This window comes from Mytilus californianus, unplaced genomic scaffold (genome assembly GCF_021869535.1).
Source record: "Mytilus californianus isolate M0D057914Y unplaced genomic scaffold, xbMytCali1.0.p SCAF_14, whole genome shotgun sequence".
Classification (NCBI taxonomy): Eukaryota; Metazoa; Mollusca; class Bivalvia; order Mytilida; family Mytilidae; genus Mytilus; species Mytilus californianus.
Genome location: NW_026262626.1, coordinates 179443 through 202233, shown reverse-complemented (window position 1 = coordinate 202233; position 22791 = coordinate 179443). Strand labels below are relative to the sequence as shown.

The following is a 22791-nucleotide window of genomic DNA, read 5'->3' as shown; positions in this document are numbered from 1 at the left end:
GAAAATTTCTTTACTCTTTAATAATGGAGTAAAAGAATTGAATATCAGACACTCTAGTACATGCAAAACGATAAAAAAGATGTATCATAGCGTTGTTATCGAAAGCCAGGTCGAAGAACTTCATCTAATGATATGAAAACTTTGCCGTCCTACACTCTTATATCAGTGGCTCTACTTCAGAGTAGATTCCATATATCAACGGTGTAAGAGAACAGAAACAGAAATATTGTGATATGCATAAACCGCTGATTAAATTTATTTTTCCGGTTACATTACACGATGATTATGACAACTTTAATGGGTTTTTACGTTATTTCTCTCCAATACTACTACATGACTGAACACTACCATTTACTATAATAGTGTTTTGATCTGGTACCAAACAAATATGAAGCGTATGTGCAATTTACAAACGTGTTTTGATTTTTTAAATGTAAATAGTTTGAAGATGTAAGACCGTGTCGATGTACCAATATCTCATTCACGAAAAGACGAAAAAATAAATCAAATACATCAGGAATGGCATATCTATAATGTCATACCTTACTCTCGTACATGTTTGAATTATACGGTCTTCATCTACAGGTGTGTGCTCCTTACACAAAAACCTGCTGCAACAGAGTTATGAAAAACAACGACTGAAATCGACACTACATAAGTTTTACGGTCACCAGCACGAATTGGTTGGCCAATGCGATGTGTCTGTGTCTCAACTCACTAACGACATGTTTTCCTAGACTTAGGTCTTTAGATAAAAGTATAGTCGTATGATCTTACTGATGACAAATTTACCAATTGTGTCCTATTCCTGATAGACATTTTGACTGAATATGATTTTGCATGGCGGGCGGTGCATGCATAGTAGGATACGGTTCGGTACAGTTACCCAGACAATGCTCTCGGTTAAGATTCTTTTGGAGTTCATGTGATTTCCTTAATTTTTATTTCTTGCCTTGATTTGTGTCTTCATAATCGATTTGCAAGATTTGAATATCGATAGACTACTAATGTCGCCTTCATTTACAACATTTATTTAATTATACCATATAGGTTACGGTCATGGAAATCCATGACGTATGGTACTCTTATGAAACAGGTTCAATGGTATATGTAAGTTAACAGCAGCACCTCTCAAGAATTCATACAAATTACGGGCTATGTAGTACACGTTTATCTCTTCAGAAAGCATACGAATGATCAGAAGTCACTCATATCTGATGGATATCAATTCTCAAGTTTTTAGACAGAAATGGTTTTGCAACATAAATATTTACATTTTGCATGAAACCTTGGCAGGATAACCTAAATGATTATTATTTTTAAAAGTATCAAAGTAGAGGTAACAATAGTTTATCGATGTTCCAATCTCAAAAATCAGTTACAAAGATACAATTCAAAGTACAAGCCAAAACTAAACTCCAAAAGAAGTAAGACCGTGTACGTCGACAGGGTCAGCGCCTCATATATGTTTGGATAGTAAGATAACATGTATAAGTGCAATGAAATGAAATTAAGTATTCACGATTCCCCTGCCGCCTGTTGTTTTGTGTGTACAATTTACGATGATACACTTCCGTCTAATAACTTAAACATGAAGCTATTTGTATGATGTGAATATCAAAGATAAAAATATAAAACAATATGATATGATAAAACATTTTACTACATAAATAAGTAACAAAATAACGTACGTAAATACAAAAGTTGAAATAATCTACATGTAAATACTAATGTATGTGTAAATATACAATATGAAAATAGGACTCCTTTTTTGTAATGACAGATCTTTAAAGCTAACAAATTATGATAGAATATAGCGATCTCCTTGGCACAGCCAAATTGTTCATGATACAAAATTTGAACAATCGGAAGTGAATTTGATGCCTCATATAGTATTTTGCATTTATTGGTTTCAGATACATGTATTTGACGTCTGAAGGCGTAAAATGCTAAAAAAAACAACAAGAAAGCCCCAAAAGTAAATTATTATGGACGAAAAAATTAGCTTAGGAACACCTGCACATAAGAAGACACAGTCATCTTTTCAAAAAAATGAATAAAATAGTTGCTATTGTACTAATTGCAAGGCAAAAACATAAAAAAAAATTAAATGAAATCCACTCTTATAATACTTAAAGAAATTATTTTTTTTAAATGGACAACAATTTTCTTTTTTAATATTCATTCATTTTCGCTCCTTTACCTGTTTAATCTCTATTGGTTGCTTGTTCTCTTATCTTTTCACGTGTTTTCGTTTATTATTTTGAAAAATGAAAATTTATATATTATTTTCTCTTCGGTATATATATTGCGGGAGGATTTGTTATTTTCCTGGGGGAGGACTAGGGCACACTGTTTCTTTCGTAGAATTTATAAAACATTTTATATGAAAAACCAACAAAATAATAATGAAGTCTGTACACACCCTTTTCTTGATTTTTATTCTTTTTCATTATCACACCAATAAGAAAACTTATAAATGCTTCATATTTGTAAACGCAATTATATTCATAAAAAAATGTCTTAACATTAAAATTCACATCATTGTATCCAATTCATAAAAAAAACAACCCATTGCACGAAAAGTCTCCCTATCGGAAGAATAAATTTAATTACATTAAAAGTCATAGAAGCCTCGTGCTTTAGAGGTTGAAAAAAAGAAATTGTCTCTCAAATAGTACCTTGATAGATATAAAGTGGTAGAAATGTATAAAACAATTATGAACTACAAGGCAAATTCAAAAAGGGGGAAGTCCCTAAAAACTGACATAATCAAACGCTATCAATAAACTGAACGGTAGAATCTATAGCACAGGAGATTACAAAACTTAAAAGAACAATGCAGTGTATTTCAGTATTAATGCATACTAACGTATGATGATATGAACATCTCTCATGGTGATATTCACCCAAGACTTTGCATCGCAATGGTATTGTTCGGAAAGTTATCAAAATGTTATAAATCGTAAACCATTTACTGTCTAAAACTTCCAATCTTTGTAAGTGTATCCTGAATCATGGTGACTTCACCTGAAATATATATATAAAGCTTAACAGATATGATAGAAGTCTTGATATTTTTTTATGATTAGATCACAAAATAAACTGAATAATAGTCTATTCTGTTATTAGGGATATGAATGTAAAAGGTTATAGACACCCATTATAACACAAACGAATCTTCAATTTTATAAACAAAACGAAAACACAAAACAAAACAGTGGTTAAGTTGTAAAGTTAACTCTACTGCTACATGTATCATATCTGATTGTTTGGAATGTCCATTACGTGAATTTTGTTTAAATGGTGAATATTTCCATAGCCTTTCTTTCTGATTAGTAAGAAAACAGAACATTCTAAAAATTGCGTTCGTTTGAAGTGCTCTTTTTGGTGTACCTTCATCAGTAAAGATTAAACCAGTGTTGCATAAATACGGAGCAAGTTAGGAGCTATATAACCAAATGATAACCTAAAAAGAAATGCCAAATTCATCTCAGGTCAGTTTTTGGTGCTTAGTTTCTTAATAATTTTTTAATGTGGCAACGGGGAATTTCAAATTTATTGATTGATGGATTGGTGTTAAATGCCACTTGCAGCAATTTGGCTATTTCGTAAATATCAGTTTTTATTGACGAATGATTCAGGAGTGCTCGGAGAGAACCACCGACCTTTGGAAGGGGGAATTTTAGATTTTTAGTTTGTTATAAATCAGTTCAGTACCGAATTAAATTTATTCGCAACGACCGAAGCGAATTAAGGCTTGGCATATGATGTTGAAATTTTATTTTTATTGACGAATATTGTTATCTGTTGGTATTTCGCCACATTGATTTTTCATTGGAGAATATTCTATATATTCGAGAATTCATGCATTTCGCATGCTTTCTGAAACACAAAATTGTTAGGTTGCTTCAAACTGTACTTTAATTTCCCTTTTGGTTGTGCATGCTTCTTGAACACAAAGTTGTTAGGTTGCTTCAAACTGTTCATTTCAACTTCGAACTATAAAATACTGTAACTTTTTTCATCAAATGAAGTAATATTCTTTACAGAAATATCAATACGCGATAGGAAATATCAATCCTTATGGTTTGAAAGCGTTTTGATTTGTCAATTGATGAATGGAGTGCTCATATCTCTGTGTAATTGCATTGATGTTTTTGATGTTTTAATGAAGTTTGAAATCAATGAAAACACGATGATGTTGAATTTCTTTGTTTTTGGTATACTACAATATACAATAACTAATCTATCTCTTAATTAACAATGCTCATCCTCAACCACGTGAAACTCAAACTAAAGTTTATACCTTGCAATTCTTTGACTAGAGTAACTACTCCCTTTTTCCCATCGATAACATCTATCCTTTTGGTGAAAGGGTTGTAACGCACATTAAATGAGCGAGGAATCTTAGATGCATAATCTCTAAATTAAACATAATGAGATAATGTAATACTAAACATATAACAACCGCGAACTCATCATTTGATTTTATGTTTTGCAGATACTTATACATTTTGTTTCACCTTCCATCCTACCCATCTACCTGTTGGTGTAACATGTTTCAGAGTCTGTGTTTGCCAAGTACAAATCATACAGTTTAAGGTCTAGTATTGTTTTAACATTACAGTTTAATTAAAACAATCATTTGGCGACATAGTTTCAGTAAGAATTGTTAGACATATATATCTACAACGTATATGTGTCCTTTGGTCTTTTTGTGAACGGTTATTGGCAATCATAAAACATATTGTAATTTTTATATAAAATTTATTCCGGGTATGTCACATGATCGCGTCGTCATATTATTGCGTATGCTGTTGCTGTATTAAATCTACTTTAAAAAAAAAGCCACCTATACATGAACGTCATAATTTCATGCCAGCAACTTATTTGTGTAGCTGTATTGCTGTCTTAATTGCATTTTCAACAGTATTTTTTAAAATTTTATTTGTTTTTGTTAGAAAATAATTGTGAATGCCCTACAACTTTTATATTACAAGTATATTTAACATTACTCAAACACTTCCTTAAACCTCACATTCATAATAATATATATATCTCAAAATTGCTTACTTCATTTTATCTTTAGCAGACTTAAATGAATCAGCAACATAGTATATTGGTTGAAACCTAGTAATAGGATATTCCTGAATAGCTGCTTTTTCTGGCTCAAAATCCCGTCTCTCTGGTTCATCTGTCTGACAGTACTAAATAGTAAACACAGAAATGATAAACCATTTGATCAAGTAATGTTTATTTACGTTTAATTGTGAATATGAATATGAGAAATACTGATACAGTTCTCTATCTAACAACAATCATTATCGACTAATGTACTCCATATTAGTTCATCATGTGATACGAAACTATACATTGATATGTAACAGACGGATTTTAGTGGATTTAACTTGTGCACGTACTATTGCATACCATAGTTTTAGAAATGTAATAATCAAAGGCTTTCTGTGTTAATATGAATAACAATTAATAATCATTTTAGCAAGCACTTGAATAATATCGCCTTAGTACAAATATGTTTTATTGACAATATTGGGACACTAAATGCGAATAAAAGTAAATTTATAAAAGAGTCCGAAACGCTTTTCTTGATTTACCTGCATCAAGAACGCTCCAAACCAAATCATTTGAAAGCCAGGGATGTAAAACTACGTTGAAACGTTAGAAGCTGTATAGCAAAAAAATCATCTTAGGACACTTTCCTGATGGAGTTAGAGCCTAAGTTTCTGAATAATTTCTTAATTTATTAACGGGGAACTTTAGACTAATACTAGTCAGTCCCAAAGCATCGACGACAAAGCTGGTGATATACTCGGCGACTAAATGTCCACCACCTTAAACAAGATACAATTATAGTTTTTTCAAGGCCAAATTGATACAATTAGGGGCTAGGATACACTTACAAGCCAAATATCTACGGGCAAGTCAATTGTCTAGCAGTAGTATGCTTCAGAATTGTAGTGAACATACACCTTTAACAACAAACGGAGCATAAACTGTACGTGTTTTACTAGCTAACGAAAGTGTCTATTTGACAATGAAATATTACGTACCATTTCTTGAATCTTAAGCCAATAACCTTTGCAATTATCTATACCTTTAATTTGGGTTTCCACACATAGAGTGAAATGGTTAGGGCTCTTCTTTTTCGGGATTTGTTACAATTGTGTTGGCACTATTACTAGAGATTGTTTTTCAACAGAGATGTCTTACGCCTAGAAATCATTTTTATTACGATTCAGGTAAATATATACGGTAATTACCTATACAGATTAAAGTTGTGTGTCTTTTTATACGTAAATACTTACTTCTATTTCTCCAAATGAAGACAGAATTCCAGCACCATACGCCTTCACATCTTTTCCTTCACGACAGAGCCCAAACTCTATTGTGAACCAGTACAACTATAATCAAATTAATTGAATTTGAAATTCATATAACTACAGATAGATATAGATAGATGGTGTTTAAAATTATCTCAATTCATTCACAAATCATACCATTTTTATAGGAATATCATAGTATTAATTGGCATTTGATTTGTAAAAATTGAGGAAAAACAAAACACAATCTTTATTACATACGTCTTGTGTATTATTTAATAACATTCCAATTGAAAACTGATTAACGATGTGAAGTATATGTATTGAAGTGTACTACAAAAGTAACTGTAATACCTTTATAGTATGTTCATTATATAACAGAACTGAATACTTTGATTATTTGAACATTTGCCAAACACTTCTCAGAAAATGGTCTGTTAAAGAGGGCAACAGATCAATGATTGTTGATATATAATGATATGTTAACTTTCTTATTCGAAAACCGTATTTCATTTTTCAGTCATGACTAGTGTTATATCGGATGCATTTTTCGTTCCAATCTCTTTCGACCCAAAGATCTTTGTGCCAAAAACAAAAATAATTAGACATTTTTCTCTCAATTTTCCAAGTATCATTTTCTTCAGCGAACACATGCTGTTTTTTTTTTTAAGTTTGAAGACAAACTGCCACTGAAAACGAATGTATCCGTTGATCGACACACTCGCATAGATATCAGCATATATGCTAGATAAAATTAATTGCATAAGCACAGATTAAGTGCACGGAAGGATAAAAAATCTCATTAATATTAATAAAAATACGTCGTACTGGAGAATAGATTTTTTTTTCAAATTTTGTTTACCTGCCTAACGTAAAGCTTCTTAGTCAACTAGAGGATTTCGAGTAATTTAACAAAAGTTTTATGAACTGGCTGTTTCTGTATTTGCCCGGATAAAGATGTTCGCCCAGCCTTATTAATTTATAGATCATATTGTTGTATGGTTTTAGGCCTCTATTATGGTAAAACATATTTTCAAGAATGATTGAGTTGATAGGTTTACGGTATCTCAAAACAGTTAAAAACAAAATTCTCGCTCAACTTTTGTTGTTTGTACCCCAGAACGAACTTTTGCATCCAGCTTCGGGCAAATGTTTAGTTTTCATTTCAACAGCTGTTGACTTCAAACCCAGTAAATAACTGTATTATGTATCTTGGTATCGGTAATATTGGTGTACAAATAAACAGTATAACGGGAATTATACTACTTAAACAAAAATTACATTTTTAAGCTAATGGAATTCATGTTATGTTTAAAATTTGTCACATTTACAAATAAAATCAACTTCTTGGTATTCCAAGGTTTACTCGTAAAATGTAACATACCGTTGCAAGTTTTTTTACATCATCTTCTGCAGCTCCCAAACTGGCTAATCCTAATTCTTGTGAAAACTGTGCAAAATCAGGATCTGCAAACATGGGTACGTGACCAAGCAACTCATGGCAAACGTCTCTGTATATTTAAATGCCAATTGTAAAGACAATGATAACAATAAGTCTTTCCAAAAAAACTTGTCATAGGTAATTTAAATAACTTTTCCAAAATTAATAATGACATAAGGAAACGGAATACATGTTTTAGAATGCATTCGGTATTAAAAGTTCTAGAAACCCATGATATATATATTACCTATAATGTTTAATTTGATAAGGGATGGTTGAGGCATAACTAGTAGACATCTTGAAGCAGTCACAATTCGTCATTTTTCAAAAATGTTAGTTTAGTCTCGAATTGTTTTATTTGGAATTTTTACCAGTGAAGCATCAAAATCTCTAGTCAATAAAAACAGTAGTCAATGCCAATTTTGCGTGTTTCGACATATTTTTCTTTCAATTGAAGATTGTGGTAAAACATTTTTGAGCGTCTGACCTAAACATAAAAATCAGAAAAACCGTCGGCTTCAATAGATTTCCAGTAAAGGATTCAAGTAGTGGTCATAAAAACATATAAGGGTACGAAGTATCCAATAAATATCTCAATTATACTTCTTATTGCTTCTGTTTTCATACGTTATCTTTAGAAGTAATAATGCTTTTAAGTCAGAGTTTGTAAAATAATCAAAGATTCAGTAGTGCCGTTCGTATAAAACAATCAATAAGGCCAAATAAAGTACGAAGCTCAAGTGCATTGAGGACCCAAATTTCTGAAAGGTTTTGTCAAATACAGCTACGGTAATATATTCCTGGGTTGAAAATATTCACAGTTTATAACAGATAATTTATAAATTTGATCATATCAATAATAATTCATGTCAACACAAAAGTGCTGACCACTTGGCTTACAATCAATTATAATAATGTTTTCACTGCTTGCATATTTTGGAGTCGCCAATTACACGAGTAGATTAGTCTTTTAAAATGATAAAATCTTTGTTTTTATTATGTATGCATATGTACATTCATGGATATTAGGCGTAATAATATACTTACGGTTCGGGTGTATAGAGTGGTTTCGAACCATGTCTAATATACTGTGTTGCATGAAAGACACGAAAAGCTAATCCTGCCAGAAAGTCTCTTGATGATAGCAAACCAGCTACTGGTCGTAACGAGAATCCGGAACGATCTGCACAAAACAAGTTATATCAATGTACATATATGAAAGAGTTCATTAAAGATATCAGCTCTCTCTCATATTTCAAAGAAGAAACTTAACTAACAATATTATAATTTGTAGGAAAGGCAGCTGTAGTATGATATCTTATGAGGAAAATATCCACCAGAGACTAAACCAATGAGGCAAATATACAAAGGACGACGGGTCAACTGTACGGCTTTTAATTATAAAAAAAAATACAATATACTAAGCCAGAAAAGAATATAACAAGAGAAATTTTGAAACAACTAATAACAAATGATTTCTGCTAATAAAAAATAACAAAAAATGAGGCAAATATACAAAGGACGACGTTGATTTTTATAACCACGGGTCAACAGTACGGCTTTTAATTATAAAAAAGAATACAATATATTAAGCTAGAAAAGAATATGACAAGAGAAATTTTGAAACAACTAATAACAAATGATTTCTGCTAATAAAAAATAACAAAAAAACAATTGGCACAGACAGCAACCAAGGACCACCGCTAAATAATAGGCTCTTGATTTCGGACTGTCAAATAGAATAAAGCAGAGATAAATGTGTGTGTGTGAGCTCGCAACTGTTCCCTCACCTAATAATGTGGTGTTACATCACAGAATAAGAACAACCTTTAAAATTCAGCGGGAAAAGGCTTACTCGTCACATTGTCACAAGGCAGAAAAAAATTCTTACAAAAAGAAAGGAGAAACAAAATACCGATATAGTGAATACTCGTAGTTATTTAATCAAGCCAATTTCAAATGAATAAACAGTAGTTTTATTTACTTAAATATCACATTTTCTAGAACTAAAGGCGTCTTGTATCCGCCTTCTAAATGCACCATAAAACAAACGAAGTTATTTAATCAAACGTTCAGCTGCACCTGCATATGGAGTATATATCTTGCAGTTTTAGCGACATTCAACGGCTTGCAATAGTTATCATGATTTCCTTGAAGGAAAGATTTGATTAAGAGCTAGCTTTGGAACCAAGGATTCTTTTCATTGAAGTTGAAGTTGAAGTCATCTTTTCGAAAGTTTTACCTAAGCCATCATAATTTTAACGCTGTGAAAATTTTGTGACTGAGAGGACAACGGATATATCCCGCTTGTCGTAGCTACAAATTACTTCATCAATTAAAAGTAACCATCCTGTCCGGTTTATTCTTCCCTTCCTTTAACAATATCTACCGAATCAAGATATTCACTAAATAAGATATCGAGACATGCTCACCCCTCAGAAAGTTTGATATATCTTCCAGCTGTGGAATGTTATCAGGACCATATCCACATTTCTCCTGTAGGAGTGGAAATGCTTCAAGGAATTCTTTACAAGCATGTTTTGGATACAGTGCTGTTAATTTAGTGTAGATGGAATTCCTATTAGAATGCAAACTTTTATTGATTATATTTTTCTTAATACATGTAGCCTATGTCATTACTTATAATTTCTGCCAAAGATGTTTATGTATAAATGCTATTATTTTATGTTCAGTCCCTCCTAATTTGCCTTCCATTATTAATTACATTTACCGTATTAACAATCATTTATCATATTAAAGATATTGGTTATATGCCTCAAGATACATGTAATCTTGATTCCTATTAAATCGTGTTTTGGTGCAGACGTCTCAATCAATACGATTTTAAAAGACTTTCTTATAAGTAGGTTTTTCCACATACAAACTAGTTCTGAGTAGTTCTTGTAGAAAGTAACTATAGCAATTGTGTTGATGTGGTGACATTTGCTGCCGTGTTCCATTGATATGCAACTTAGTCATTTTTTTTAAATTACCGGAAAATTTGAAATTTGATTTTCTGTTCTTTTGACAAAGGTATATTCTAGGATTTTGGCCACTCGTCAAACCAAAATTTATTCAAGTATCTATTCTCCGACTAAACTTGCTCAAAAGCTCTATAATTGTTCTTATCGAATGTTTGTCATGTAAAGTTGCCATGCATTGTGTTTTGATTTTACGTCTAACTTACCATGTTTTGACTTCATCCGCCCTATACTCTACACGTGGAATAGATTCTCCACTTAAAGAAAAAAAATGAGATCATTTATACATTTGTATTGCGTCTGTCTCTATTTCAATTATTTTTATTTGATGATTTGAAAAAAAATATTCCTCTGTATTTAATAATTTTATTTTATTTTATTATGAACATAGTAATTTGGAAAGGCATACACAAGTTGTGTCTTTAAAACGAATTTTATAGATAATCTTGAGTTAGTATATAAAATCGTATTAGAAAACTTTATTTTGATTCGGCATTAGTATAAAACATGTTGATATGAGCTCTGTTAAATATATAAAACTATATAAAAAAAATAAAAAAACAAAGCATCATACACATATAAAACATACAACTGAATACAGCCATGCAAAAACCAAAATTTCAGATTTACAGTGTTATATACTTAACCCTTCAGGAACACCTGAAATCAACCTGCGTTTTTGGGGGGTTCGTGTTGCTCATTCTGTAGTTTTCTATGTTGTGTTATGTATACTGTTTGTCTTGTGATCGTTTTTCGTTTTTTGCCACGGCGTTGTCAATTTGTTTTCGACTTTCGATGAGTTTGAATATTCCTTTGGTATCTTTCACCTACCTAGTTATGATATGTCGAATATATTTGTTATTTGAACTGAACATTTTTTTGAATGATAATTCAAATAAAAGATACACAAAGACATCATGTAAGGAAGATTCTATAAAAGTTTCATGGAATCCTGTCACTGGTTTCGAAGGAGATGCTAATTCAAGATGCCATCGTCCTCGACATGGCAAATTTGAAACTTTCATTAAAATCATGTTATCAGTCTAATGGGAGCATTGGACATAACGATACCTATATACTCCGCTTCATTAAGCGGTGGTATAAAAAAGGAAAAAAAAATGTTGTTGCTTATCAGTCAAACCATTGTCTTGATTTTTGAAATTTCAGTATAAATTGTTTTAATTTAAAGTTAGACAAAAACGATAGTTGATCCCTTAAGAGTAATACCAGGTCCTTTTTGCTCTAAATCCTGTATAAGTTTGCAGTTCTTACTGTTTGTAATTTTTAGCTATATCTGCAAAGTATTTTCTTCTCTCCCTGTATACAGCATCTGTAAATCCCTATAAATAGAAAAACCCATTGATGAAACCTTCTCATTTTAATCAAATTGAAGAGGTACTTACAATTAAAATAAGATATAAATGTTAAAGTTAGACTTACTGTGTGGATAAGCACTGGTATGCGTGGTGATTAGAAACTGTGATGGAAGAGGAATAAGAGTTAGGGTTTTAAGGACTTTATAGGAGTTAAATATGAGAAGTGTGTATCTCAAGTCAATCCTCATGACGTCATAACGAAGTTTATATTTGTATAATATAACTCAATGTTTATGCAAAGAAGAAACTAATGGCTCTATTATGGTCAACATTTTAATGAAAATAACTTACAGGATGGTCTGCTTCAAGTTCCGCTCCAGCGCTCAGAACTTTGTCTACAAATCTGTCTAGGTCCGAAACGTGTTTTGGGATCCATATTTCTACAAAAAAAATGTTAATTGCCTATGTAATTTATAGAAAAATTGCAGCGGACATATTATAAAATAGAAACAAGCACAAAAGATGAAGCTTTTTATAACAATTCCCCTTTGTTTATTTTGACTGTTCCTTTGATGCTTTTGTTGGCTAAATCGCTTATTAATTGTCACCCAATTTTGATAGACAAGCGTGTGACATTGAGCGTTACCGATGTAGGTTAATCCAGAAATTCACATCGAACGAAGTAAAATAGTACGCATTAGTTTGATAAATTTTATGATATATTATAGTACTTTGCTGAATTTTAGTTATGGAATAATGTTGTGCTCATCATTCATTTTGGCTATGCAAAAAAGAAGTAGACAAGGGTCGAGACGTAGTGCACGACCATATTATTGTACCGACCAGAATAAAAGTAATGTCAATATCTTCCTTTATTTGAACTACAGAATGAAACCAAAGAACAATGAACAATTCTAAAATTAAAAATAGGCAGAGTAAAACATTTTTATTTCAAGCAGACCACAAAAGTCAAATGTGTACTTCAGATTGCGCTGCAGTTATTCCTTCATAAAACACTTTTATAATGCAATCAACTATTACGTTAATCGCCGCCAATTTAAGTTAACGTAATATTGATTGACGTGTCAAACGTGTATCTTATTAACAACGACTGCAATGACTAGGATATAACGGCATTTTCCAGAAGTAATTTATTCACTCTGTTCAAAAAGAACGAATTTTGATTTTTAAGAATATTCTTACAGAAAGTATAATTAAACATGATAAGTGGTGTATCGGTGTTTAAGTTCAGTTTTATCGAAATCCTTCATTTGATATAAGCATGTAAAGGACCACGAGTAGCTGCGAGAATAGTTTGCACTGTAACAGTTCTTGGATTTTCTGTATGAAATCTTCTCGGAAGTATAGATGCCTATATTAAAGTGTATGCTGTATACAGTTTAACTGCTTTCAGCTTGCTAACTGTACATATTCTGTGATACGGTCCAATTACGTATTCGTTTGCATGCTCCTCTCCTTGTCGTCTGTGATACCGACATACCACAGATATAATGCTTTTTTGAACTCATTTTTATTGTTTGTTTCATCTGTGTGCTCTTGGTTATTAAACTGACCAAATTTAAGAGGGAGATTTCAATACTAAAAAAAGTTGAAATTCACCATATCTGGATTTTGTTTTAGATCTATTGCGCTTTAAAATTTGATAACTTTTGGATTTTCAATATTTGGTTAAGCACAACTCTAGAGAAAGACAGTTTCGACACAAGGGCGACACATTTGTTTTTTTGGTACTTTATGATTTCGTTTTTCATCTCTCAAGCATTTTAAAGTAAAATATCTAATTCAAAGTCAGAATCTACTCAAAATGAAAAACCTTAAGCAATTAACAATCAAGCAATCAAAAAGAAATCATTTACTAATATGAGATAATAATGTACCTTCACCAACTATGGTGACACCTTTGCCTATTTTCTTCAGTTCATCAATAGCCGATTGTAAACCATTCATTCGTGTTGTTGGTACAACCATGAAGTCATAAAACTCTTTGAACTCTTTTGATGGACGCGATTCAACATGACTAATACTAACATCATGATTCTAGAAAAAAATACATATTCAATAGATATAAGAAGATGTGGTATGAGTGCCAATGAGACAACTCTCCATCCAAGTCACAATGTGTAAAAGTAAACCGTTATAAGTCAAAGTACGGCTTTCAACACGGAGCATTGGCTCACACCGACAAGCAAGCTATAAAGGGCCCCAAAAATGACTAGTGTAAAACCATGCAAACAGGAAAACCAACGGTCTAACCTGTATAAAAAACGAGAAACGAGAAACACTTATGAACCACATCAACAAACGACAGCCACTGAACATCTACAGAGAACATGCGTTGAAGTACTGTTGTCAAACGAAATTATGATTAACGAACACCATCAAATATGTAAATGTTCTAACATTATTAGATAAAAAAAAAATCATAGAAACTTCCAATAACTTTGCATCAATGCTTACTGACTTCAATTAAGTCATACGAAATGTGCAGAATGAAAATACTAAACTATTTTCTACTTAAGAAGTTTAAAAAATAAGCATAAATTTTCTGTCTGTATGATAAATACTGATCAAGAACTAGGGGTACTTTGTACCTTTTCATATCATCATGCTTTCGGCTGCATGTTACAAAAAACGTATGTAAGATACATAGGTAACATTTTGCATCAGGTTGTATTGTCGCGTTTGCTCGTTTGAAAAATGTGATACTTTCCAGGATTAACCAAGTGAAACAAACATGGCAACAGGGAAAACTAAGCAAATACTATAACAAAAAGTGAGAGCTATTCAATTCATATTACAGACTGATAGGGGAAAAACCTTTTAAACTTAATGCAAACTGTGTCCTTCAAACTACCATAAAAGATTGATTGTAAGAAGCAGTCAGAAATTTTCATAAGAAATTCACGGCAACCAGTTGGGGTCCTTTAACTTTAGAACATAATTTTTATAAACTCTGCAGAGGTAAAAACCTTCTTCAAAATCCGTACAGAAAAAAACAAATATTGTGCTTCAAAACTAGGGAAAACACTCTGCGATTTATTTTCTTTTTTTAGAAACGGTCATTCCAAAACGATTTACGTTGGGCATTGCACAAGATCGTGTCTTTCTTGTCGTTAATGAAATTGCTGTATGAAATCTGCTCGGATATCAATGGCATTGATTTGAGTGCATATGTTATCAAAAGTTTGAATATTTTAGATAGCTTTCAGTTACTTTTATCATAATTTGATACGGTAATGTTTACTTTTTGTTGTCCCCAAAACATTAATCACCGAGTTATGTGCTCTGACCTGATTCGTATTGTACGTACATATTGTTATTCAGGTAATCGAGATTTAGGTGGGTTATCAGTGCTCAAAAACAAACATAACCCTGTCACATTGCCATGTATATGTTATAACTTCTGTTTTGAACTTTAAGGAATTTGTTGTTGATGGCAGATTGATCTTTGATGGCATTTTAGTATTTACATTTTCCATCAATTTTAAAAAGGAAAAGAACGAATTTTGACCATTACTCTGTGAAAATCAAACAACTATCATGGTAGTAAGACTTGACTATCAATTGTATTTCTACCTTGTCCGTTTTCATGGTTACAAATAATTTTAAACGGCGATTTTGCATCAAATATTTTTCAATTAGAATTATGTGAATTTAGAAAAAAAAAATAAGCAAGACTTGAAATTAATTGCAACTAAAGAAAAAAAGTTTACTTGCGTATTTGCTTATCGTTGTGTGCAATGCTCTAACAGAAAATGTCTGCCTTTCTTTATCGTACTATTTCATAGTATAACTAACGCAAGATGTTTCAATACGGGTTCTGCTTGCCAGTATAGGTAGGACCACATATGTTAAACTCATTAGTGAGCAATACCCTGGAAGTATTATATTGACATTTTAATTCCATGGTTATACAGACATGCTCATCGTTCGCTCTTTATGTATTTAGTAAATAATTACTATACCTTAAATATTGATAGCGCTGGAATCAAATTATCGAACTTAGTCGTAAACTTCACAGCTACAATGTCGTCTGGTTGGGCTGCACTTTGTGGTTCCTAGAAACAGGACAAAATATTTATGTCCATTAGCAAACATTTTTGGCATATTTAGAGCGAGATATATTTTTATAACCAGTTTACCGTATATTAATGTACTTCAAGGTATTAGACCTGCACAGTTTGATTCTATTTTAATTCTAGCTCACAAGGTATCATACTCAACTATATCGTTCTTGGTGAAGGTTTAGCCAGAAAAGCGCTTCGGACAATTGATATAAACTACAAGCAGAAGGGATCAATAATTTCCATTTTCTCATTCACGTAGGGAGTTTATAACTCTTTTATAAATTTTGCCCTTTGTCTGGGAAATTATTTTGGACAATACTAACCTTAATCCTTCTTCAGCAATATGATTCGACGCTATGGACTCAATATATAAACTCACTACTCAGTAATGATTTCTTTTGTTTCAAAATGCAACAATTCAAGATAAATATTCAACGAGTGATCGAACAACGCATCTGTTCAATAATATGTGCTTGTGGATAATAGTGATGTTCGATAATATGAATTTTTATAACATTGATATATTGTAAATTAAGTAAAAAATCAAAGGATCTATATCTTTTCCATAGCGTTTTCTATTTCGTTTGATGCAACCTTCTTGACAACGTTTTGCCAACAGTTGTTGCTGTATGACGTTTGGTGGTGAAAATAAAAGATTTACTTCGAACGGCGACCTATAGATGTCTACATTCACGTCATATGGACTCTGGTTGATATTTGTCTCATTTGCAGTTATACCAAATCTTCTTTTTCTTATATATGTCTAAGGACTTATCCCTTTTATCAAATTTAGAAGGTATCTTATAAAGTTTACATGTAGAAGATATCTTATAAAAACTAGATTATATAAGATATCTTATATATTATATGAGATATCTTATATATTATATGAGAATGAATGAATACTAAAACGGCTTGCCATTTATGCATACATTAGCGTTAATTTCTGTTTTGTTACGATATGTTATTTGCGCCAACTTTTATTTTTCAAAGGTCCTTAATTAAACTGTTAAGTACACACGCAATAGCCGTAAGAAGTTGACATAAATCCGAAAAATATGTACGTTGAAAAAAGCTTTAAAAATCAGTCTTCAAGCAAGTGTAAATTGTCGGTCTTTAATGTGTGTGTAGACTCATTGTTTTATTTACATCCGAATAGGCGCAAAGGTATATTTCATCTGTACTGTAAATAATACAAGGTAATTTATAAAATAAGATGCTCAACAGTAACATTGACACAAACGAGATATGGCGCAAAAGAACGCATTTTTGGCGCAAAGGTATATCGCTGTCGAAAATATATTTGTGGTAGGAAGCCAAATAAATTTTGCTCTAAAGGCTTTGTAAAATGAATCGAGAGATACTTGTATCATGATTAAACAGGCATTGTCATTGCGGAATTTTACTACCTTAAACTCTTGGGGTAAAACAGATGACCCTTCATATTTGAATTCTTTCTTACTGATTTTTAAATATTACGCAACTTGTAAAGTACATGTATTATTGTCTTTGCTTTTGTATCACAAGTTCTTTAAATGACGACTATTAATTATTTCATTCTTGGTAATTAGTTCCCATTTCGTGTTATTTATATGTAACAATACTCTTAAGATGTAATTTTAATGTTTCAATATCCGCCGGGATTTAGAGGATAACGATTGGTTTGCACTTAACTGGAGGTGGGAGAATAGGGAAATCAGGATTTTGATTGAGTATATATTAGAATATAAGTCCAGGATTTAAGAAGGATTATTGTACGGATTTTATAACAAAACTCTTTATTTTATTTACTTTTCGTTTCTTTTTTATTACATTTAGGAGCTATACTTTGTGTATTTTTTATTTTTGTTTTTCGTTAAATTATTGTAATAAGTTTTCTCGTTTGTATGTATACAATCTTGGAAGTAGCAACACTTTATATGTGCCGCCCCTTAAATTATTTACATAACAGTTCATTTTCCTTTTCACTAATACTGATAGCTATATCTTACATTCAAGAGTCATTAAACAAATTCCTAAATTTATTTTTTTATTCAATATCGAAAAGAATACTTTTATTACAAAACCTAATCAATTTCATCACTTCCAAACATTAGAGAATGCATTGTCCTAATATTGTCAGAGAGTCTTTAGTTTCGAATGCCAAAAAATGATCATTTGATTACCTGATGAAGGTATATCCAGAAAAGCGTCGGACGCATGAAATTTACAAAGGTTTGTTTTAATTTTTTTTAATATTTATGTCGCCAATTTTATACTTTGGGGTTTATGTTTTATTTTTTGTTTTTTTGTTGTTTTTTTTTTTGGCATTCTCTTTCCTTATATAAAAAAATTCAAATATTGTATATAAATATTTTTATTTATCCTGTCACTTTTTTTGTCCATCGACTAACCAAATCAATATGGCCAGAAAAGAAAAGTTTCAATCGACCTGTATTTCGTCAAAACTATACATGAAGGTTTTATATACAAATAGGCGTAAATATATACTTATTTTTTTGGTGCAAATAGTACTGGGTACTTTGAAAATAAGGGACGTAACGGTAGCATTGGTGCAAATGAGTTTTGCGGCAAAAGTAACGCATTTTGAGCGCACCATTACGTATACTATTTTAGCACAATTGGATATCACAACCGAAAACATACTAGTGGTTGGAAGAAATGAAATTAGTATTTTGTGAACTTATAATATTATCAAGATAAAAACAAAAACATTGCGGAATGTTACTTCCTTAGACTCTCGGTGTAAAATAGATGACCTTTCATATATGAATTGAGTCTTGTCTATTTTTAAATATTATTCAACTTGTAGTCTTTCCTCTTGTGTCACACATTCTTTAAATGTCGTCTTTTAATTGTTTCATTCTTGGTAATTAGCTTCCGCTTGATTGAATATGACTATAGGTACACCCAAGTTATTTATATAAAATAAAACTAACAATCTTTATAATTTTTTTTATTAAGCTTCGACATCCGCCGGGATTTAGAGAATAACGATTGGATTGCATTTGACTGGAGGTGGGAGAATAAGGAAATCAGGATTTTGATTGAGTCTATATAGCTTATACGTCAAGAATGTAAAAAGAGTCATGACCCAGTTTTAAGTATATAAGTAAACAAATGCATCTTGGGATCTCGCGTTAGTGAACTTGAATAACTATGTTGGTATAATTTGTGTTCTTTTGGTTTTTGTTTAACAACCTTTAATCCGCATCTTATTTTCTTAATTTTAATATAATATGAAGTAAAAACAAATATTTTGTTCTAATTTTTCATCTTGTGTCAATACCCCATCATTTACTTTTTATTCTTTTCATTTATTTTATTTTAAAGTTAGTAGTTACATTCTGTGCATTCTTTTATCTTTGTTCTTCTTTAATTCACTTGTTCTTGTTCATACTTACAAAATATTGAAGTAATACTATATATGTTTTATATGTACCTCAGTTAAATTATTTACATTACATTTGTTCCTTTTTCTTTTCCTTAATTCTTTAATTTCACGTTCTAAAATTCTAACATTTATATTTTTAAAACCATATTTCAAAAATAATTGTACTGCAACAATAGTCATTCAATAACATGTAGGTCACTCAGAACCAATTGAGAATGGATAGTCCCCATATTTTCAGAGTCCTTTAGTTTTAATGTCAAAAAATGACCACTTGAAATATTGATCTCGCTGATTTTTTAAGGGGGGGGGGGGGGGGTCTTTAAGGCATTCTCGTTCCTTATATCAAAAGTTTTAAAGGTTGTATCAAAAGATTTTTAGCTACCCTGGCACTTTTTAAGTCATATCAATATGGTGAAAGAAATATTTTTCAAACATTTGCTTGATTTTTATTTCCTCAAAATTATACAACTACATTTAAAAGATCAAATGCGGTCCGTTTTGACAATCTTATACAACATTCCTTACCTCTGCAGAGTCCATGTTAATTAATGTTGTAACTGTAATAATATGAGGAGTTCCCTTTTATATGAACATGATTTATATTGATTTCAACACACGTGATGTTTCCCGGTCATTCTATTGAACTGTAAACCTATTATAAGGTTCTTATTTTAGCCATCATATCGAAAGTTACGATTTTATATGTATACTTGGAAGAGCAAGTTAATATGAAAAAAATATTCTTTCAAAATCTTACGTTAAAAAAAAATGACGATTCAACAAACTTTTAAGGTGACAGAGGTTCCATAATCTTCTTTGTAGAATTTGAAGAATATCTTAATTTTTTAAAGAAAAAAAATAAACACAAGCTTATACCGGGTCAAATGTTTTCCTTCCTATTTGGTTGTAAAAAAAATAATAACCGTGTATACATTTAAAAATATACTATGGATATTTTTCAAATGTAGTTTAACCTTGTCATTAACATTTTGTAAAAATGTTTGTGAATGATGTAAATAATGTTGGACGTATAGTTGATTTAGTATATATATTCTCAACAGATGTGACAAATCTTGGAATTAGTATTTTTGTATATGAAAAGTATGGAAATGTATTCTTTCAAAAAACCATATCATTGGAGAAATTCCTTAGTGTTGTTCTACTACAGTGAGTGATTTAAAGTGTTTCACATCCCGAAAATTATGCTGATTATTTCACATAAAAACACAATTTTTAAAAAAATTGCAAAAAAATTATTTCTGGTCCGATTTTAATATTAACAGTTCAACTCATAACTTTTTGCAGTTTTTTTAATGTTACCGATGAAATATTTTTCTGAAGAGTTATTACTGAAGATATAATTTGTATACAAATATTGTGTTGCTTACACGTGCTATATATTATACTGGAGTGAAATATCCCAGCTAATCCTCAAATTTTATTTTTTATTTTTGGTTTTGTATTTTTTATTTTTCATTCTCTTTCCTCGTGTTAAGAATTTCGAATATTTGATGTTTGGATTTTTAGATGTCCTGGCACTTTTGTATACCATTCTACTAACAATATCAATATGCTGAGAAAAGGCATTTTAAAGATCGCTTAATAAGTAGTTTATCAAAATTATAAAACAAGATTTTATATCCGAATAAGCGCAATAATATACTTCATTTTTGGTGCAAATATAATGCATTGTATTTTAAAAATAAGAGGAGCAACGGTAGCATTGGCGCAAAGAAACGCATTTTTGGCGCAAGTGGATATATATCCGCTGAAACATACCTGTTGTCGAAAGACAAATAAAATTAGTAGTTTTTAAAATAAATGTTGTTGCATCAAGATCAAAACAGGCAAAGACACTGCGGTATGTTACTCCCTTAATATCTGGGGTAAAATAGATGACTTTTTATACTTAAATTCTCTCTTGCTGATTTTTTGAATATTATGCAACTCTTAAAGTACATGTATTATTGTCTTTCCTTTTGTGTCGCATGTTCTTTAAATGACTCTGTTAGTGGTATAATTCTTGGTAATTAGCTTTCGCTTAATTAGATATGATTACATATGTACAATGTGACTCATTTCTTGATATTTATATGTAATACAAAAAGCACATATATTTTTTTATAATATTAAGTTTCAATATCCGCCGGGATTTAAAGAAAACGATTGGTTTATACTTTACTGGAGTTTGGGGAATACCATATGTAATGGGATATTTGATTGAGTTTATATTAAATACAAATGCAGGATTTAAAATAGATTTAAGTATATGATAAAAATAAGCATCATGGGACATCACGTTAGTTATCTTGAATGTTTACATGTATTTTGCATAATATGTTTTAAATCGGGGTTTGCCTCATATCTGTTTATCTGCATCATATTAATATGTTAACATAATATGAAATAACACAAATATTTTTTATCTGATTTTCAGCTTGTGCTATAATTGATAAGTTCAACCCCACCCATCGACTTATCATATTCACTTGTTTTTCCTTGTAATTATCTAATTTTACATAAGAGGTTACATTTTTTGCATTTTTTTTTCATATTTATTTTTCTTTAATTTACTTGTTCTTGTTCATACTCATACAATCTTGAAGTAACAACACTTTAAATGGACAGCCCGTTTTATAATTTACATTACATTTCTTTTACTTTAAAGCATTAATTTTATTTTTGAATCGACATCCTAAAAATATTTGTATTATGATATTTATTCAGTTACTTCACTAGGAACCAATAAAGTATGCATGGTCCTCATATTTTTAGAGAGTCTATTAGTTGTATAAGCCAACATTTTTTTTAACTTGATATATTCAAGTCGTTGATTTTTTAATATTTTGTAATTTTTGAATTTTGTTCCGTTTTGCCTTCCCTTCTCTTTTCAAAGAATTTCAAATATTGTTTAAAAATAGTTTTCCATTTTCAAGACTATCAACTAACCATATAGTTATGGTGAGAAAAATAATTTTCAACTGTTTGCTTGACTATTATTTCCTCAAATTATACAAGTAGTTTTTTTTTAATTTCAAATACAGTCCCTTTTTACAATTTATGCAGTAATCCTTACCTCTGCAGAGTCCATGTTGATAAATGTTGTAATACGAGCTTTTCTATAAGCGCACTATTTTATATTGATTTTACAAGGCACGTGATAGGATTTTTTTAAACCAATATTGCACTGAAAAAATATGAGAAGGTTCCTAATTTTAGCCGTCATA

General features: G+C 30.9%; 1 protein-coding gene across 4 annotated transcripts; it reads right to left on the bottom strand.

The window, feature by feature from the left end:
- Positions 1 to 1642: 1642 nt before the first annotated feature.
- Positions 1643 to 22736, bottom strand: LOC127723971 (protein henna-like). 4 transcript variants are annotated; one of them, XR_007992286.1, is made up of 14 exons: positions 20090 to 20292; positions 16069 to 16161; positions 13981 to 14140; positions 12434 to 12522; positions 12039 to 12106; positions 10973 to 11023; positions 10218 to 10363; positions 8833 to 8968; positions 7729 to 7855; positions 6330 to 6425; positions 5077 to 5210; positions 4310 to 4425; positions 2797 to 3030; positions 1643 to 2763 (listed from the first exon to the last, which is right to left on the bottom strand). XR_007992286.1 is itself a non-coding variant. In XM_052230682.1 (13 exons), the coding sequence occupies exons 1-13, from the start codon at positions 22653 to 22655 to the stop codon at positions 2975 to 2977; spliced, it is 1287 nt and encodes a 428-aa protein (XP_052086642.1). In that variant the 5' UTR covers positions 22656 to 22736; the 3' UTR covers positions 1643 to 2974. The 4 variants fall into 4 exon arrangements, 3 of the variants coding, with proteins under 3 accessions (XP_052086642.1, XP_052086641.1, XP_052086643.1); XM_052230682.1 differs by lacking the exon at positions 20090 to 20292 and adding an exon at positions 22641 to 22736 and having other exon boundaries at positions 1643 to 3030; XM_052230681.1 differs by having other exon boundaries at positions 1643 to 3030.
- Positions 22737 to 22791: the final 55 nt, after the last annotated feature.